This window comes from Phycodurus eques, chromosome 3, assembly GCF_024500275.1.
Source record: "Phycodurus eques isolate BA_2022a chromosome 3, UOR_Pequ_1.1, whole genome shotgun sequence".
In the NCBI taxonomy this organism is placed as follows: domain Eukaryota; kingdom Metazoa; phylum Chordata; class Actinopteri; order Syngnathiformes; family Syngnathidae; genus Phycodurus; species Phycodurus eques.
Window position 1 is genome coordinate 22195322 of NC_084527.1, and position 15743 is coordinate 22211064.

The window sequence follows — 15743 nt, forward strand, 5'->3', positions numbered from 1 at the left end:
ATTGAGATCCTGCAAGCATTTTTGTTACCTAACCCCTTTTTGAAATACATTCAATAACAGTTAAACTATTTTCCTTGACTTTTGATTTCTAAACAAATTATCCATCAATATTTTGCATTTAGTGTATATGGGGGCGGCACAGTGGGCGACTGGTTAGAGCCCTCAGCCTCACAGTTCTGAGGACCCGGGTTCAATCCCTGGCCCCGCCTGTGTGGAGTTTGCATGTTCTCCCCGTGCCTGCGTGGGTTTTCTCCGGGCACTCCGGTTTCCTCCCACATCCCAAAAACATGCATGAATTGGAGCCTCTAGATTGCCCGTAGGTGTGAATGTGAGTGCGAATGGTTGTTTGTTTGTATGTGCCATGCGATTGGCTGACAACCAGTTCAGGGTGTACCCCGCCTCCTGCCCGATGATAGCCTGGGATAGGCTCCAGCACGCCCGCGACCCTAGTGAGGAGAAGCGGCTCAGAAAATGGATGGATGGATGTATGTATAAGGGGTGCCAATATTTTTTAGCATGACTTCATTGTCTATTATATTTGGTCGTCGAAAAAATCCTCACACAATTCTGGCATTTAGCAAATATAATAATTTTGGTAAGCCTTACTCACCTAAAATAGTGACCTAATCTGATTTCATGCCAGACAGTCAAGAAAAAAAAAAAAGTCTCTTGATATAAGCAGCCCTGGGGTGCCAATATTTTTGAGCACCATTGAAATATGAATCGATCACACATTTATACGGTTTCCCTGTCATAGCGGCCCTCTGAGGGAAAACATAACTACAATATGGCCCATTACAAAATTTGGTTGACACCCCTGGACTATATAAACACTGTCAATTTCTTCCCAAGTAACTGAGATGAAAAATATTTTAGACTGGCAAATTTCTGTGACTACCGTAGTCATCCTGATGAAGGGCGATTGGCACAATTAATGGATTCAAACCTCAATGAGTATATTATATACTCTACACAAGCAAGGTCATGTTCTTGTATTTGTCTGGTTGTAATTTTGGACCCGAAATGTGTACTGTAAACAAACAGTACCTTTCAACGAGTTCATGAATTGTACTTCCAATTCTTCCGTCTTGTCCAGTGCCTTCACTGCATGCTCTTTCGCATCCTGTAATGGTGGTTTCCTCCTGCTACTCTTTGTAGCCATTATAAATCCTATCACGAAATGCAAAACCATTATAGTATGACCAAACATCCCCAGACTCAAAGTATAAACAGAAGAAACTTGCAGCACAGATTGTTAATGAAACATTAAGGTGTTTGGCCAGGTGGAACGTACTGGCCAATTAACTTATTTAGCATAACTTTTAATGGCAAAATGTTAAATAAACGTGACTTTTGTCAGATCGTGTTTTTTTGCAGAGAAACATCTGTGCATTTAAAACGTGCCATTTTGAAATACAAACTGTGGTAAGCGGAAAATGTGTTTCGGAGGCTTGAGTAGTGTTTAGCTTTTTTGTGTCCATCCATCCATCCATTTACTTGTGCTTATCCGGGATCAGGTCATGGGGGCAGCAGCTTAAGCAGGGAAAGTCCTGACTTCCCTCTCGCCAACAAATTCGTCCAGCTCTTCCGGGGGGGGGGGGGGGGGGGAGATCCCAAGGCATTCCTAGGCCAGCCGAGAGACGTAGTCTCTCCAGCGTGTCCTGGGTCATCGTCTGGGCCTCCTCCCGGTGGGATGTGCCCAGAACACCTCACCAGGGAGGCGTCTGGGAAGCTTCCTAACGAGATACCCGAGCTAACTCATCCGGCTCCTCTCGATGCGGAGGAGCAGCGGCTGGACTATGTCCAGTCGGAATTTCTTGATCTCACACATAAGCTCAGGCTGTTTCCCTGCCAGAGAGGTGACACTACACATCCCTAAAGGACAGGTCGTAACGGGTCGTTCAAAGACCTAGGGTCCACTGTACGTGTGTTTTGAGTTATGAGTATGGTCATGGAACAAATTAAACTTGTAAGTCAATGCACCACTGTAAATTGTTTTTTGTATCTTATATTTTCATATATATATGGCTCCAAACTATTAATATTGGCACTGCAAACATTTTGGGTGACGTCAATCCGCTGTATGCGGAAGGTCATGTGACCAAACCCAGAAAACAGGTTAGTGGACTTTCTGTGTATGCTGTGCTTACGTGCATAACTACGGGTTGATGACATGATTGTTTGAAGCCAAACTTGCACAAATATTTTCTTTAAAGTTAAATGTGTAATTTATTTATATAAATATGGTATACGTAAACATGAACGAAGCCTAAACATCAGATATTGTCATCTTTAGTAGCTCTGTGGTGACTTAATGTTAAACAGGCTAAACTTGTAGACATTTAAAGTTCCTACAGGTACTTTGTCCCAGTTTCCTGCTCTCCTGCGTGTGTTTAAGTGTCTAATCATAAATAATTTTTGAGAGAACCTTGCACAACAAGTTGAGCAACTAGAAGGCTTTTCAAAGTGTGTTACCACAAATGACATGAAAAAAACAATGAGCAACCAAACTGTTTATCTCTGTGTGTTTCCATGGGTCCAATGTGCTTTTTTTTAGCTAAACCTTTGCAACAAATTGAGCAGGTAATTAAAAAAAATGTTTTTTAAGCTTTTGAGAGAGGTTTCCTTATTGTTAAGAGTAATCTCCTTTTCTGCGTTTTCGAAGTGTTGGTTGTCATACCTTTACAATCTTTGTCCCTCGTCAAAGGTACTTTGTCACTGTCTGACAGTGGAGCCATGAGGTTGTCTGGTGGTGGTCCTCCACAGTGGTCTTCACTCAGACAGTGATGATGAAGCTCTGACCCCTCGGGTGGTTTCTCTTCTATACTCTTCACAGAGCCACCAGTCAGTGGCAATTTACTGACATCAAACTCCTCCTCTTCCTCCTTAATGTGGGGGAGTTGTGGATCCTCCTCTTCCTCGTGAATGTGGGCAGGCTGTGGATGCTTCTGTTCCTCCTTAATGTTGGGGAGCTTTGGATCCTCCTTTTCTACTTTAACGTAAGCCAACTGTGGATCCTCCTGTTCCTTTTTAACGTGGGGTAAATGTGGATCTTCCTCTTCTTTTACGTGGGGAAGCTGTGGATGCTTCTGTTCTCCTTTAATGCGAGGGGGCAGTGGCTCCTCATGCTCCAAACTGGAGCACCCCCCATGCAATTGAGGGTGAAGTTCTTCCTCATCACTAATCAGCTGTTGGATGTCTGCAGGACACAAGCAAGTTAGTTATGTTACGATAACCACTCGTAAAAGTAATGTTATTGGGTAGAGAAAAAATTATATATATGTATAAAAATATAAATATACATATTGGTAGACAGCCCCAGCACAGACAGACAGTTTTAGCTTGGGCTGGAGCTAGATTTTTTAGACAGGAATGATGCCACAACTATATCCCCATCCTTACTTTGGGAAACAGAGAAAGTGGTAATTAGAGGCAAAAGCTTTTCATACGCTTCCTACAAGAAATCTTTTTTTTTGTTTAAGCAAATTGGAGATGGAAATCGAACAACTCAGAACAATACGCAATGAATCCAACAGACCTACTTAGGAACCAACTTTATAATGCTAAACAACTTGATTGCAAATTAATAAAAAGCAGAGTTCCTACTACAAGAGCTAAGATACACTAATTTCGAGCACAACAATAAATCGGGAAAATTTCTCGCAAACCAACTTCAAGAAAGAAAAAACAAATTAAACCTAACCCTATTCAAATGGGAAATTTACTCAATCACCACAGGATATTAATCAGACATGCAAACACCAAAGGTATGAAAAAGGTGACAAAAAACCCAAAAACATTGTAGGGGGTTCTGGGGCCCCCGTGTTTATTTTAACATAAATTAAGCAATCTGGAAGACTGAAGAAAACGATAAGGCAAAATACATTTTCTTCACGCAGAAATTTTTTTATTTACACCACTCAAGTGCATGTTGATGTACAAATTTTAGATGAAAATAATATTTTCCTCATTTCTTTGCTTTTTTGTTTTGGCCTCCAACTTGAACCAGGCCCATCTCCACCTGCACCATTAATAGCATCCTCCTCTTGAAGCACTCTCATTCTTAAAAAGAATTGACTAAAATCTGTTTGTTTCACTTCATTTTTCACTATTACCAACTTCAAAGGCTAATCCTAAATGCATCCTCCAGGAAAATATTAAGTACAATATTTTTGTGTTTTTATTGGCCATTTCTGTATTTGAAGTTAGGTCATTCTGTGTTGTGACATAATCCCTTCATTTCTATACAATGGTCATTGTCACGCGGCCATTTTTTCCTCACGTATGCCGCTGTAACAGACCATCTACGTGACCATAATGAGCCAATCAAATAGTTTGTTTTCCGAAAGAGACTTGTGGACTTAAAAGAAGCGGGACGCTGTATTGCCTGTTCAAAAGGAAAGTTAACAAGGAATGGATGGACCAGTACTTTTCTGTTCTTCCAGAAGCCAGCTAAAAACTGTTGCGTCTCATATGTTTGCGAGACCATGGCTTTATTAACATCAAGCAGCACTTCAAAATCAAAGACATACCCTAAATTCAACGAAACATGAACATATCCGATGAACCAGGTGGTGAGAACTCTGAATAGCAAATGAATGTGCCTTCTGGGTAGCCTGGCCGTTTGCAGCGCATTTGCCCCTGTCGGCCACTGTACAAGGCACCACTGTATTCTATACCTATTCAGGAAAACTTACCCAGTGAGTCTGACTCATAGGCTGGCTCAGCGTCACCTGGTTCCTCAAGGTCTCGATCCTGGTCGCTGTACATATGCACATCCTCTGTAGAGAATGAGAACATAGGGTTGTAAATGACCCAAGTGGAAAAACTGCATCACATTCTCAAATAATGCCAAAACTAATGAGACCAAATATGCAGATTGTATTTATAAGTAAAAAAAAATATTTGGTCATCTTGTCATCTTTGGTAACTCTGTAGTGACATTTAATGTTAAACAGGCTAAGATTGGAGACATTTAATGTTCCGACAGGTACTTTGTCCCAGTCTCCTGCTCTCCTGTGTGTGTGTTAATGTGACAAACCATAAATAACATTTGAGAGAACCTTGCACCACAAGTTGAGCAACTAGAAGGCTTTTCAAAATGTGCTACCACAAATGACTTATGAATGTTTTCGCAAACAATGAGCAATCAAACTGTTTTTCATCACTGTGTGTTCCCATGTGTCCAATATGTGCTTTTTTTTAGCTAAATGTTTGCAACAAATTGAGCAGATAATTAAAAAAATATTTTAAAAAATATAATATAAAAATATAAATATAAAATATAAAAAATAAAGCTTTTATGAGGTTTCCTTATTGTTAAGAGTGGTCTCCTTTTCTGAGTTTTTGAACTGTTGGTTGTCACCTTTACAATCTTTGTCCCTCGTCAAAGGTACTTTGTCACTGTCTGACAGTGAAGCCATGAGGTTGTCTGGTGGTGGTCCTCCACAGTGGTCTACACTCGGACTGTGATGATGAAGCTCTGACCCCTCGGGTGGTTCCTCTTTACTCTTCACAGAGCCACCAGTCAGTGGCAACTTACTGAGATCAAACTCTTCCTCCTCCTCTTTAATGTGGGGGAGCTGTGGATCCTCTTCCTCTTTAACGTGGGTTTTTTTTGGATCCTCCTCATTCTCTTTAATGTCGGCCGGCTGTGGGTGCTTCTGTTCCTCTTTAATGTTGGGGAGGTTTGGATTGATCGCTTCCTCCTTAATGTGTGGAGGCTGTGGATCCTCCTCTTCCTCTTTAATGTGGGGGGGCAGTGGATCCTCATGCTCCAAACTGGAGCACCCCGTATGCAATTGAGGGGGTAGTTCTTTCTCATCACGAATCAGCTGCTGGATGTCTGCATGACACAAGCAAGTCAGTGATGTTATGATAACTACTGCCAAATAGTCGACACATTTTCTAGTACAAATAATGTTATTGGGTGGAGAAAATTTATCTATATATATATACATATATATATATATATATATATATATATATATACATATATATACACACATATATATACATATATATATAAATATACATATATACATACATACATACATATATATACATATATACACATATATACATATACATATATATATACACATATATACATATATATATATATATATATATATATACACATATATACATATATATATACACATATATATATATACATATATACATATACATATATATATACACATATATATATATATATATAAATTTAGCCAACACTATAGATTTGGACCCTTCCGATTAATCGCGATAACGCTTGTTGATGACGTCACTGTATCTGCCTCAGTATAAAATGACTTCAAGCACACCTGACTATGGAGATGGAGTATCTGCCAGTAAAGTTTGATTTAACCAGCTGTGACCCAGTATTTAAAAAAAAATAAATAAATTTTAAAAAAAGAAACGTGCATCCTTGTTGAAGAGTCACCTATCCTCCTTGCTTTCCCGGCTGTTCTTTTAGATCGACCAGCCCTACCATGCCACTGACATATGCTACCCCCTGACCCTGTATGTAGCCCCCCGGCCCCACTCACCGATCCAAACACATTCAGCCACACCTTTAGTCCTTCGCAGAAATCGGAACATGCAAAACTCCAACGGCAATTAATGTAATACAACTGCAGGGTCGCTTCCAGCAATATCTTTTGTTAAGCCAACGCTCGTCACCATTTCATCGTCAAAGCAGACTACAATATATTCTCTGCGTTTTCACTGTTCTTGGCGGGCATTTGTAAATTCACTAATTGACAGCTGAAAGTGGGGACTTAGGCTGTTCATCAGTTAGCGTAAGCGGATGGCTTTTTCGAAGGCCCAACCGTGTATAGTGAAGAAGGAGGTGGAAGACGACTATAATTGAAGGAGCGGAAAGATTATTACGAGGAAAGAAGAAAAATGCGAGAAGAGACAGAAGCTGTCAAAAATGTGGGAGCATTTGAGAGTGAACGGCAAGCGGAACCCCATGATGTAATCGTTCTAACACTGTTCCAGCATACTTACAACTAGGCTTTACACGATCAGGAGTTTTGGGGCCAATCACCGATCAGCAAGTTTAAAAAAACGGATAACCGATCCATCACAAGATGGAGCAATGTGTCGACTTGTTTATTTACTGTATATACTTGTGTACTGTGTACGGAGTATCTTCAAAAGTATTCTCTGTTCAGGTCATGTATTCTAATCAGTCAGGTCAAACCAACATTACAACTTGCCAAAATTATCATCAAACAAAACATAACCATCAAAAAAATTAATGATGGTTGATGCTCAGTCATTGGTCGTACAAAAAAAATAATAATAATTTCACAAATTCTGCCAGGGTATGTAAATTTAGGAGCACAACTGAATATATGCAGTCATACGTACCCCTGGCATATTGGAATGAAAGTGGAAGCTAATCATTTTTCATAGCCTCTGGGTGGCGCTGGCATATTACAATGAACGTGTACACCTCTCTCTTAACCTCGAGGTGGCGGAGGCATATTGAAATGGTGTACCGCTTTTTCATAACCTCTAGATGGCGGCATACATTTATAAAACGGGAAAGTTTTTTTCATTTTCCCCTATGTATAATGCGCATCATTGATTTTTGACATTTTTGGGAGGAAAAAAAGGCACATAATACAGGAGAAATTACAGAAACTGCATGATTAGCACAAAAAATAAAAAAATAAACACAAAAAATAAAAAAAAAAAAAAAAAATCGCTGCCTTAAGGTTTGTTTGATTCCTATTATTCTCATTATGTGGCCTGCTTACAGCTCAAGTATATTTTTTCTACACGGACTATTACAAAAAAAACGAGTTGACCAATTCCATAATGCATGGTGACATGTCACAGAGCTCATGGGAGATGGTCTGTTGGACAGTTGAGATTTGACTCGAGCGTTCTGAAAAGGCACATCTACTCTTGTTGACAGATACAAAAATAAAGCATGCCAAGAGAAAAACACTGTTCATCTCTAAGCATGTTCTTCTCAAGGCATGGAGGCTCTGGCACAGGGTGTCTTCAATCTGTGCAGGGTATAATGAAATCTCAAGACTACTGTTTCAATGAATTCTGGAGATAAATGTGCAGCATGCATAGACTGATGCAGCAGCCAGGACAGTTACAGACATCGTTTGATTGTAGTGATGCCTAAAAAGGTTGCGTAACAAAATAGTAAGGACACCATAATTTTGTATCCGGGCCTGTTTTTCAAATAATTCTATTGAAACACAATTTAAAATCAATGTCTGACTCATTGTGGTTTTCTTTAATTAACAAAGGGTTCACCAACATTTTTTCCATGTGTAAATACACAAAACCAAAAAAACTAAAAGTGCCTCGACAGCATTAAACTTTCTTCTTACGAGCCATGATACGATTCTTAACATAAAATTTAATGGACAGCCAGGTTCTACTGCTCAGGGCCGTCTTCTCCAACATAAGGCACTTGTCGCAGTCGCGTTTTCCTGGAAGTTGGCTTGATGTGATGAACGACATCAAATGCCTTTCAACGGCATCTACTTCTTCTTTCTCCCATTTCTTTCTCTTGCAATGCTGTCGCACTATACACATAGATAAAAAAAGTAGCTTTGATTAAATGACTTCATATTTTGATGTTGAAATTCAATTTTTTATAACTTTACCTTTTATCCTTAGAGGTTTGTGATGATTCTTGGAATTTGGAAGTGACACAGAGCGCCTTGTTGTGACCGGATTCACTGTTTTAGAAATAAGTAAAAAAATTAAGAAAGAGACAATGGAATTACCGATATGGAAGTCAGAATGTAGGACTGAGTCATACAGCGTGTTGGTAAAGTCTCTTTACAGTTTTAACATTTAAGTGCAAAGGAAATGAAAAAGATATTACTTTGACTTGTTCCACTGTACACAGTGGTTATCCAAGTTTTTAAATCGCTTTGCATTATTGTGTTTCAGGCATCCTGTTGATTGAAGTGGCGTCCTTTCGAATGAATCCCTAAGAAATGGCTATTCCTCAAGAGAAGGCACAATGTGTATCATGGTTCTTTGTAATGACATTTTAAAACTGCAATGAGAATTAATGAGCACCCTGTATGTTGGCGTTTACCTGGCTCCACTCCTATCCATGAATGTATGTTTAGAGTGTACACATTTTATTTTTCATCTAGACATAATAGGAATGGTTTGTATATACTGTAGTTTGAGGCAGTGACTGACCAAACTGAACAGATTTCCAGCTGTTGCTTACTATTGCCAAGGTAATCAGGTAGGTAGTTACTTGTTTTGAGACATTGCATGTTAAACAAAAGTGATAGAGATAGTGTAAAATCGTTACTGGCAATGATTTGTATGAATTTTGTAGCTACTGCAATGAAAAATGCTCATATCTTAAATCATCATTCACCACTGAAATGAATGGAAATGCCATTCATTTGATCCAGCATATATAAAAAAAACTAAACTGCTTTTTTAATAAGAAATATAGCATTCTATAATATCATACTTAAAACAATTGAAAAATGACATGATTCAATAAAATGTAAAGAATGAAAGTTTTTGCCACATTTTTTTCTTCAATTCAAGGGACATTGTGGTGCTCCTTCGGGTGTGTCCACCTTGGCCACCTGGGGGCAGTATAAAACTGACATACGGATATACATGAGCGAAGGTGTCAAGTAATGAAGTACAAGTATTTCATTACTGTACTTGGGGAGATTTTTCAGGTATCTGTACTGCCACACGGCCATTTTTTCCTCACGAATGCCGCTGTAACAGACGGTCTATATTCAGTATTATGGTACTTCTTGTGATCACGTGACCATAATGAGCCGATCAAATAGTTTGTTTATCGAAAGAGACCTGTGGACTTAAAAGAAGCGGGACGCTGTATTGTCTGTTCAAAAGGAAAGTTAACTAAGTTAAAAAGGAATAGATGGACCAGTACTTTTCTATTCTTCCAGAAGCTAAAAACAGTTGCGTCTCATATGTTGAGAGACCATGGCTTTATTAACATTAAGCAGCACTTCAAAATCAAAGACATGCCCTAAGTTCAACCAAACATCCGATGAACCCGGTGGGAAGAACTCTGACTACAAAATGAATGTGCCTTCTGGATAGCCTGGCTGTTTGCAGCAAATTTGCTTTTGTTGGCTACTGTACAAGGCACCACTGTATTCTATACCTATGCAGGAACACTTACCCAGTGAGTCTGACTCATAGGCCGGCTCAGCGTCACCTGGTTCCTCTGGGTCTCGATCCTGGTCGCTGTATATATGCACATCCTCTGTAGAGAATGAGAACATAGGGTTGAAAATGACCCAAGTGGAAAAACTGCATCACATTCTCAAATAATGCCAAAACTAATGAGTCCAAATATGCAGATTGTATTTATAAGTCAAACAAATATTTGGTACCCGCAGGATCAATGTTGACGTCATCGAGAGACCTGCCCTTGAATTGAGCCAGACGTCCTTGTTCTCGAGCCATGAGGACTTTGCTAATTTTCGCTAGCTGGAGTATGCCCTCAGGAAGTCGGTAAAACTCTTGTTGCAAGGTTACATCATGTCCCAGAAAATTAGCGAGTTGATCCAGCTCGGTATTAGTGAGATTAAGGACCTGTGACAAGGCTCCCATTTGTTTGTGTAATTTTTTTGAGCTCAGACTTTCTGGCCTCTTTGCTCCACAGACTTTGGCGAAATTACGAAGAGTGTCAGATCCACGGTAGCAAATCAAACTGGATGGTCTCGCAAATAGGTAAGTGTTTTCTGGTAAAATCCCACATTCCTTCCTTTTTCGGACAAGGAGGTCCAATGTCTGGTGCATCACTGGGGTCAAAAGTACAGGAACCTTTCTGTCCGCTTTACCTCTTATTTCTATTCTCCAGAAATGCTGAAAGAGTCTCTTCTCCAGATCTGACAGTGCAAAGTTCACATCCTCCTGAGGGTCTGATTGCGTGGAAGACAAATAGGCAGAAAGTGGAATTTTTGAGACTTCTCCAGCTCTTGGTCTGTTGAACAAAATGATTTGGGTCAAAATGACCTTTGTCAGTTCTGCATATGTCATGGGGGAGGATTCCGGGGATAGTTTTCTGAAAAGATCTTGTTGCTGAGTATCTAAAAATGAATGGAGAGTCTGCACATCTTCAGTGAAGGGAAGTAACTGAGGAGCATTCCACTTGGACGCCTTCAATGTTTTGAGTGATGCAGATGATATCATTTTGTTCCACCTGGTTTTATACACTGTGCGGAACGTCTTCGCATCTTTTAAAGTACTGTCGTTGCGTCGGACATTCGCATGACTTTCAACCAACTTTGAAATCCTTTCCAAGCTGTATCCAATTTTGAGCGCCAAACTTGGGCTTTTGTATGTATGCGTTTCACAATTGTAACCTGCAGTGTCCTTCGCAGCCTGGACAACACGCATGAAATTTGACGGTCGCATATGATCTTTTATTGTTTTCATTGGAGTGTTTTTTCTGGAACATACAAGCAGCCTTCCCAACGCTCTCATTTGTTGCCGGATGTACTCGTGTTTGGTGGCATCATGCCCATGCCTGTTGTACAAATGTTGGCCATACTCCATGATCCAGGGATCAGACTTTACAGCTTCATAAACATCATCCATAATCATCCTGTTTATCAGTTTCCAAAGCTGTTCCTTAACTCCAGGTGGTGGAGGTGCAGTAAATCCACAAAGAGCCTGAATGCGCATTTTGCCAGAATTTGGCGGATTACTCGGTTTGAATTTGCAGAACTTCATGTGCTTCCAAAGAGCATGTTTTAAAAAAAAGCCTTGACAAAATGTACAGTGTAAAAAATTATGGACTTGAGATTTGTCTTTTGGTCGTTTGCGAGGCACGGGAGTTCCAATGCCAGAATTTAAAACTTCAACATTGTGGGTAAAGTTGCCCTGGTTTCTTAAACGTTCTAAACACATGCTTCTTCCCTTTGAGCGTTTTGCAAAGGAGAGAGCCCTTGCCACCTCTGGCTTGTCTCTATGTAGCACGCTCTAGGTGTCTCGATATTTTTACAAACCCTGTCTTGCAGTACAAACAATACTGTTTTTTGTTGTAAATTCTTGATCCATCCTCTTTTTTACAAACAGCAGGTACGCAAGGTAAATCCACAGACACTTTATCCAGGGAAGCGGACCTGTCTGGTAGATATTCCTCCATGTCAGGTGCTGAATCTTTCGACAGAGATCCAGTGTCTCCCCCTTCTCTCTCTTTTGTGGCGTTACCACTACTTGTGTCTGTTTTTGGGCAGGATACACTACATCTCTTTCTCTTACCAAAGGGACTTTTGGTTCTGATAGGGGAGCAACCTCTCTTAAGAGTAGGCTTCAAAGCGGCGTCACGTTCTTGCAGTGATGGACACCCATCACTGTTCTCTACATTTGGAAATCTTTGCATCTTTCGTTTCTGGTCAATTGAGACATTAATGTTTCTGGTGTTTGCATCACCAGAAGAAGGATTTTCACCACGCTTAGTAATGTATTCTTTACGACTGCCGTCCAAGCTGGGATCAAGGAGTTTATCGGAATCCAATTCCATCTGCTCTTTTGTCTTCTAAAGGGGAAAAAAACAAAACAAAAACAGATTCCAAAATTAGACTCCATGTCTATGATGTCCAAAATCAATTCCATTTAAATTTTCCCCAATGTACAAAATCCAACGGGAGAATCCAAAAATATCTGTTCAATACTATATTTAAATTCAAAGCACCTGGCTGTTGCCATTTAGCTGGGAAGAACTGGTACATGGATTCTGAGATTCATTCGAATCTGACTCTACAAGATGAGGCGGAGGGATGATTCCAACTTTGTCTGATGAAAGAACTTCTGACTCATCCAAGTCCTAGAAATAGTGAGGAAGTTATATAATATACAACAAATTTAGGATGCAAACATTAACACGAGATAACCCAACGTTTGAATCAGGAAAACCTGTGCTTGTTACTTTAATAAGTCATACAAGACCACATAATATAGAGATTTTATCTAACTTGCTAAATCTGATCAGAGGGAGAAACAGCAGTATTGAAACTAAGAAAAAAAATAAAATTTCTCGTGCTTCACATTCCAACAGCTTCTTCCCTCTTGCCATCAACTTCTTAAACAGCTAACATACAATTCCATTGCAACATGCTGGCAATTTTATTTTTTTATTTTTTTGTCTTGACTTTGTTGTCACATTTCTGTCTACTCGTGCACTCACTGTAGTAGTCTAGCCACGCTGCACTATTTGCATATCTGTTGTTGACCAATACTGGCCACTCATGCCAGAGTAGCATCTGCACCACTTGCACACTGACTGAGGAGTATCTGCAACATTTGCACAATCGATATTGTCCCAGATTATCAAGCTACTAGTCACTTTAAATTGCATACACTCCTTGTGCATACACTCCTTGAAGTCTTAGCGCCCTTTGCACAATGGTCATTGCACTGGACTATTGCTATATTAGTCATTCAATGTGCTAGAGGACTTGCATCTTTTTGCACAAAAAAAATAATAATAATAATTGTACCAGTGACTGTTGTTCTCAATGTCTTTATGTCTCAAAACATTTCTCTGCCAATTGACTGTTGTCGTACTAGAGCAGCTCCAACTACCGGAGACACATTCCTTTTGTGTTTTTTGGACATACTTGGCAAATAAAGATGATTTTGATTCTGAATTCTTACTAACAATCACGTCACAAACCTGTTTCGTCTGTGGTCCAGCCTTTCCTCCCAGGTCACATGTTATTTCTTCCCCTGGCTGAATGTCCCTCAAAGCAAATAAACAGAGGTGCGGTTTGTCCTTTGCTATGACCCTCTTCATTTGGGCAATTTGGATGCTTGTAGTCAGCGTTGACGAGTCGACCAAGGCTGCCATCATACACGGATGCATCAATACTGGCAAAAGAAGAGAAATTAACTACTAAGCTTTGATCAAAATAAATGACCCCTTCTAACTAGCTATTACTCCAATTAGTAATAACTCCAAAACATAAATACATAAAACTGTGCATAAATGTACCATTCAATCAAACCTTACCACCATAGATCTCCTTTCCAACAGAAGTCAAACATGAAGACAGCACTTGCTTTGTGATAGGTCATCCTTCTCCTTTTCGATTCTTCAGAATTAATTAACTCTCCTCTGTACTCCACCACAAAGTCTCCTTTTCGGAAACAGGCTTTTGCAAACACCCCTCGACCTAGAAAAAAGTGTCACAGATGTAATTTATTAATGACTTACAATTTACCAGTGAAGCTAATTTTGTATATACAATTATTATTATTATTATTATTTGATTAACACATTGACTGGCACGGACATTTCTAGTCGTCAACTGGAATCTAACCGTTTAATGCCACGGATGTTTATATTCGTCAAGTAAATTTTTCTATGGGTAGGCTATAAATAGGGTCTTGCCAGCTTTTGTGTGAAATTCAGGTTTGTAAACCACTGTAATGATGACCAGATCACTGTAGATAGTGGTGCTGCATCGCTTTGTATCTGAGATCAACACAGCTTTTCAGTGGAAGACAAGAATTGGGCAGTAAATCGCACCTTGTAAAATCGATCAGGGTGAGAAGTGCCAACACGTTAGGGAGTTGGACAAGTTTAGGTTCCTGACACATGAACAGAGTATGTACATGCACGATATAAACAGAGAACATGTCATGGTCGGTTGTAGAAAGTGTATGTCATGATTGCGAGAAAAGAGGACGCAGTTCATTAAGTGAATGGCGAAGACCTCTGCTTCTTGGTCAGAAACTTGTGTTTTGGGTGAAACCAACCCATGTTCTACTACTAGTTACTGAAGAACAGAAAAAGCTATTAATCACAGCATACAATATTCTCAGGATTTTGAAAGATCAGTCGAAATGCCCAAAATGGCGGGCACTATTGGGAAACTTGCTTTGAAAACAGCTCGCTGTGGAAACCACTGTAGGCGTTGGGACGTTGTGTTAAACATAAATAAAAACAGAATACAATGATTTGAAAATCATGTTCAACCTATATTTAATTAACAAGATATTTCATGTTCAAACTGATAAACCTTATTGTTTTTAGCACATAATCATTAACTTTGAATTTTATGGCTGCAACACGTTCCAAAAAAGCTGGGACAGGGTCATGTTTACCACTGTGTTACATCACCTTTTCTTTTAACAACATTCAATAAACGTTTGGGAACTGAGGACACTAATGGTTGAAGCTTTGTAGGTGGAATTTGTTCCCATTGTTGCTTAATGTACAGCTTCAGCTGCTCAACAGTCCGGGGTCTCCGTTGTCGTATTTTACGCTTCATAATGCGCTTACGGATGTAGCACCTAACTGTATTTACTGACATTGGTTTTCTGAAGTGTTCCTGAGCCCATGTAGTGATATCCTTTACTAATTGATGTCGGTTTTTGATGCAGTGCTGCCCGAGTGATCGAAGGTCACGGGCATTCAATGTTGGTTTTCGGCCATGCCGCTTATATGCAGTGATTCTTCCAGATTCTCTGAACCTTTTGATGATTTCATGGAATGAAATCCCGAAATTCTATGCAATTGTACAATGAGGAACATTGTCCTTAAACTATCACTATTTTCTCACGCACTTGTTTAAAGAGGTGAACCTCGCCCCAGCTTTGCTTGTGAATGACTGAGCAATTCAGGGAAGCTCCTTTTATACCCAATCATGGCACCCACCTGTTTCCAATTAGCCTGTCCACCTGTGGGATGTTCCAAACAGGTGTTTGATGAGCATTCCCCAACTTTCTCA

At 39.7% G+C, this 15743-nt stretch overlaps 1 protein-coding gene across 4 annotated transcripts in view; it reads right to left on the reverse strand.

Moving 5' to 3' along the window:
• Positions 1-12831, reverse strand: part of LOC133400140 (involucrin-like) — a 36184-nt gene extending 23353 nt beyond the window's left edge. Inside the window, exons 1-9 of one of the 4 annotated variants that reach the window (XM_061672443.1) lie at positions 12704-12831; positions 10395-12547; positions 10181-10264; positions 8646-8720; positions 8367-8564; positions 5366-5845; positions 4698-4781; positions 2681-3199; positions 1048-1170 (exon numbers count right to left, since the gene is read on the reverse strand). In XM_061672443.1, coding sequence (XP_061528427.1) covers positions 1048-1170; positions 2681-3199; positions 4698-4781; positions 5366-5845; positions 8367-8564; positions 8646-8720; positions 10181-10264; positions 10395-11916 — 3085 coding nt within the window. In that variant the 5' untranslated portion in view covers positions 11917-12547; positions 12704-12831. Of the gene's footprint in view, positions 1-1047; positions 1171-2680; positions 3200-4697; positions 4782-5365; positions 5846-6554; positions 8565-8645; positions 8721-10180; positions 10265-10394; positions 12548-12703 lie in introns of those variants that run through there. The other 3 variants (XM_061672444.1, XM_061672445.1, XM_061672448.1) reach the window with 3 other exon arrangements.
• Between the last annotated feature and the right edge of the window lie 2912 nt (positions 12832-15743).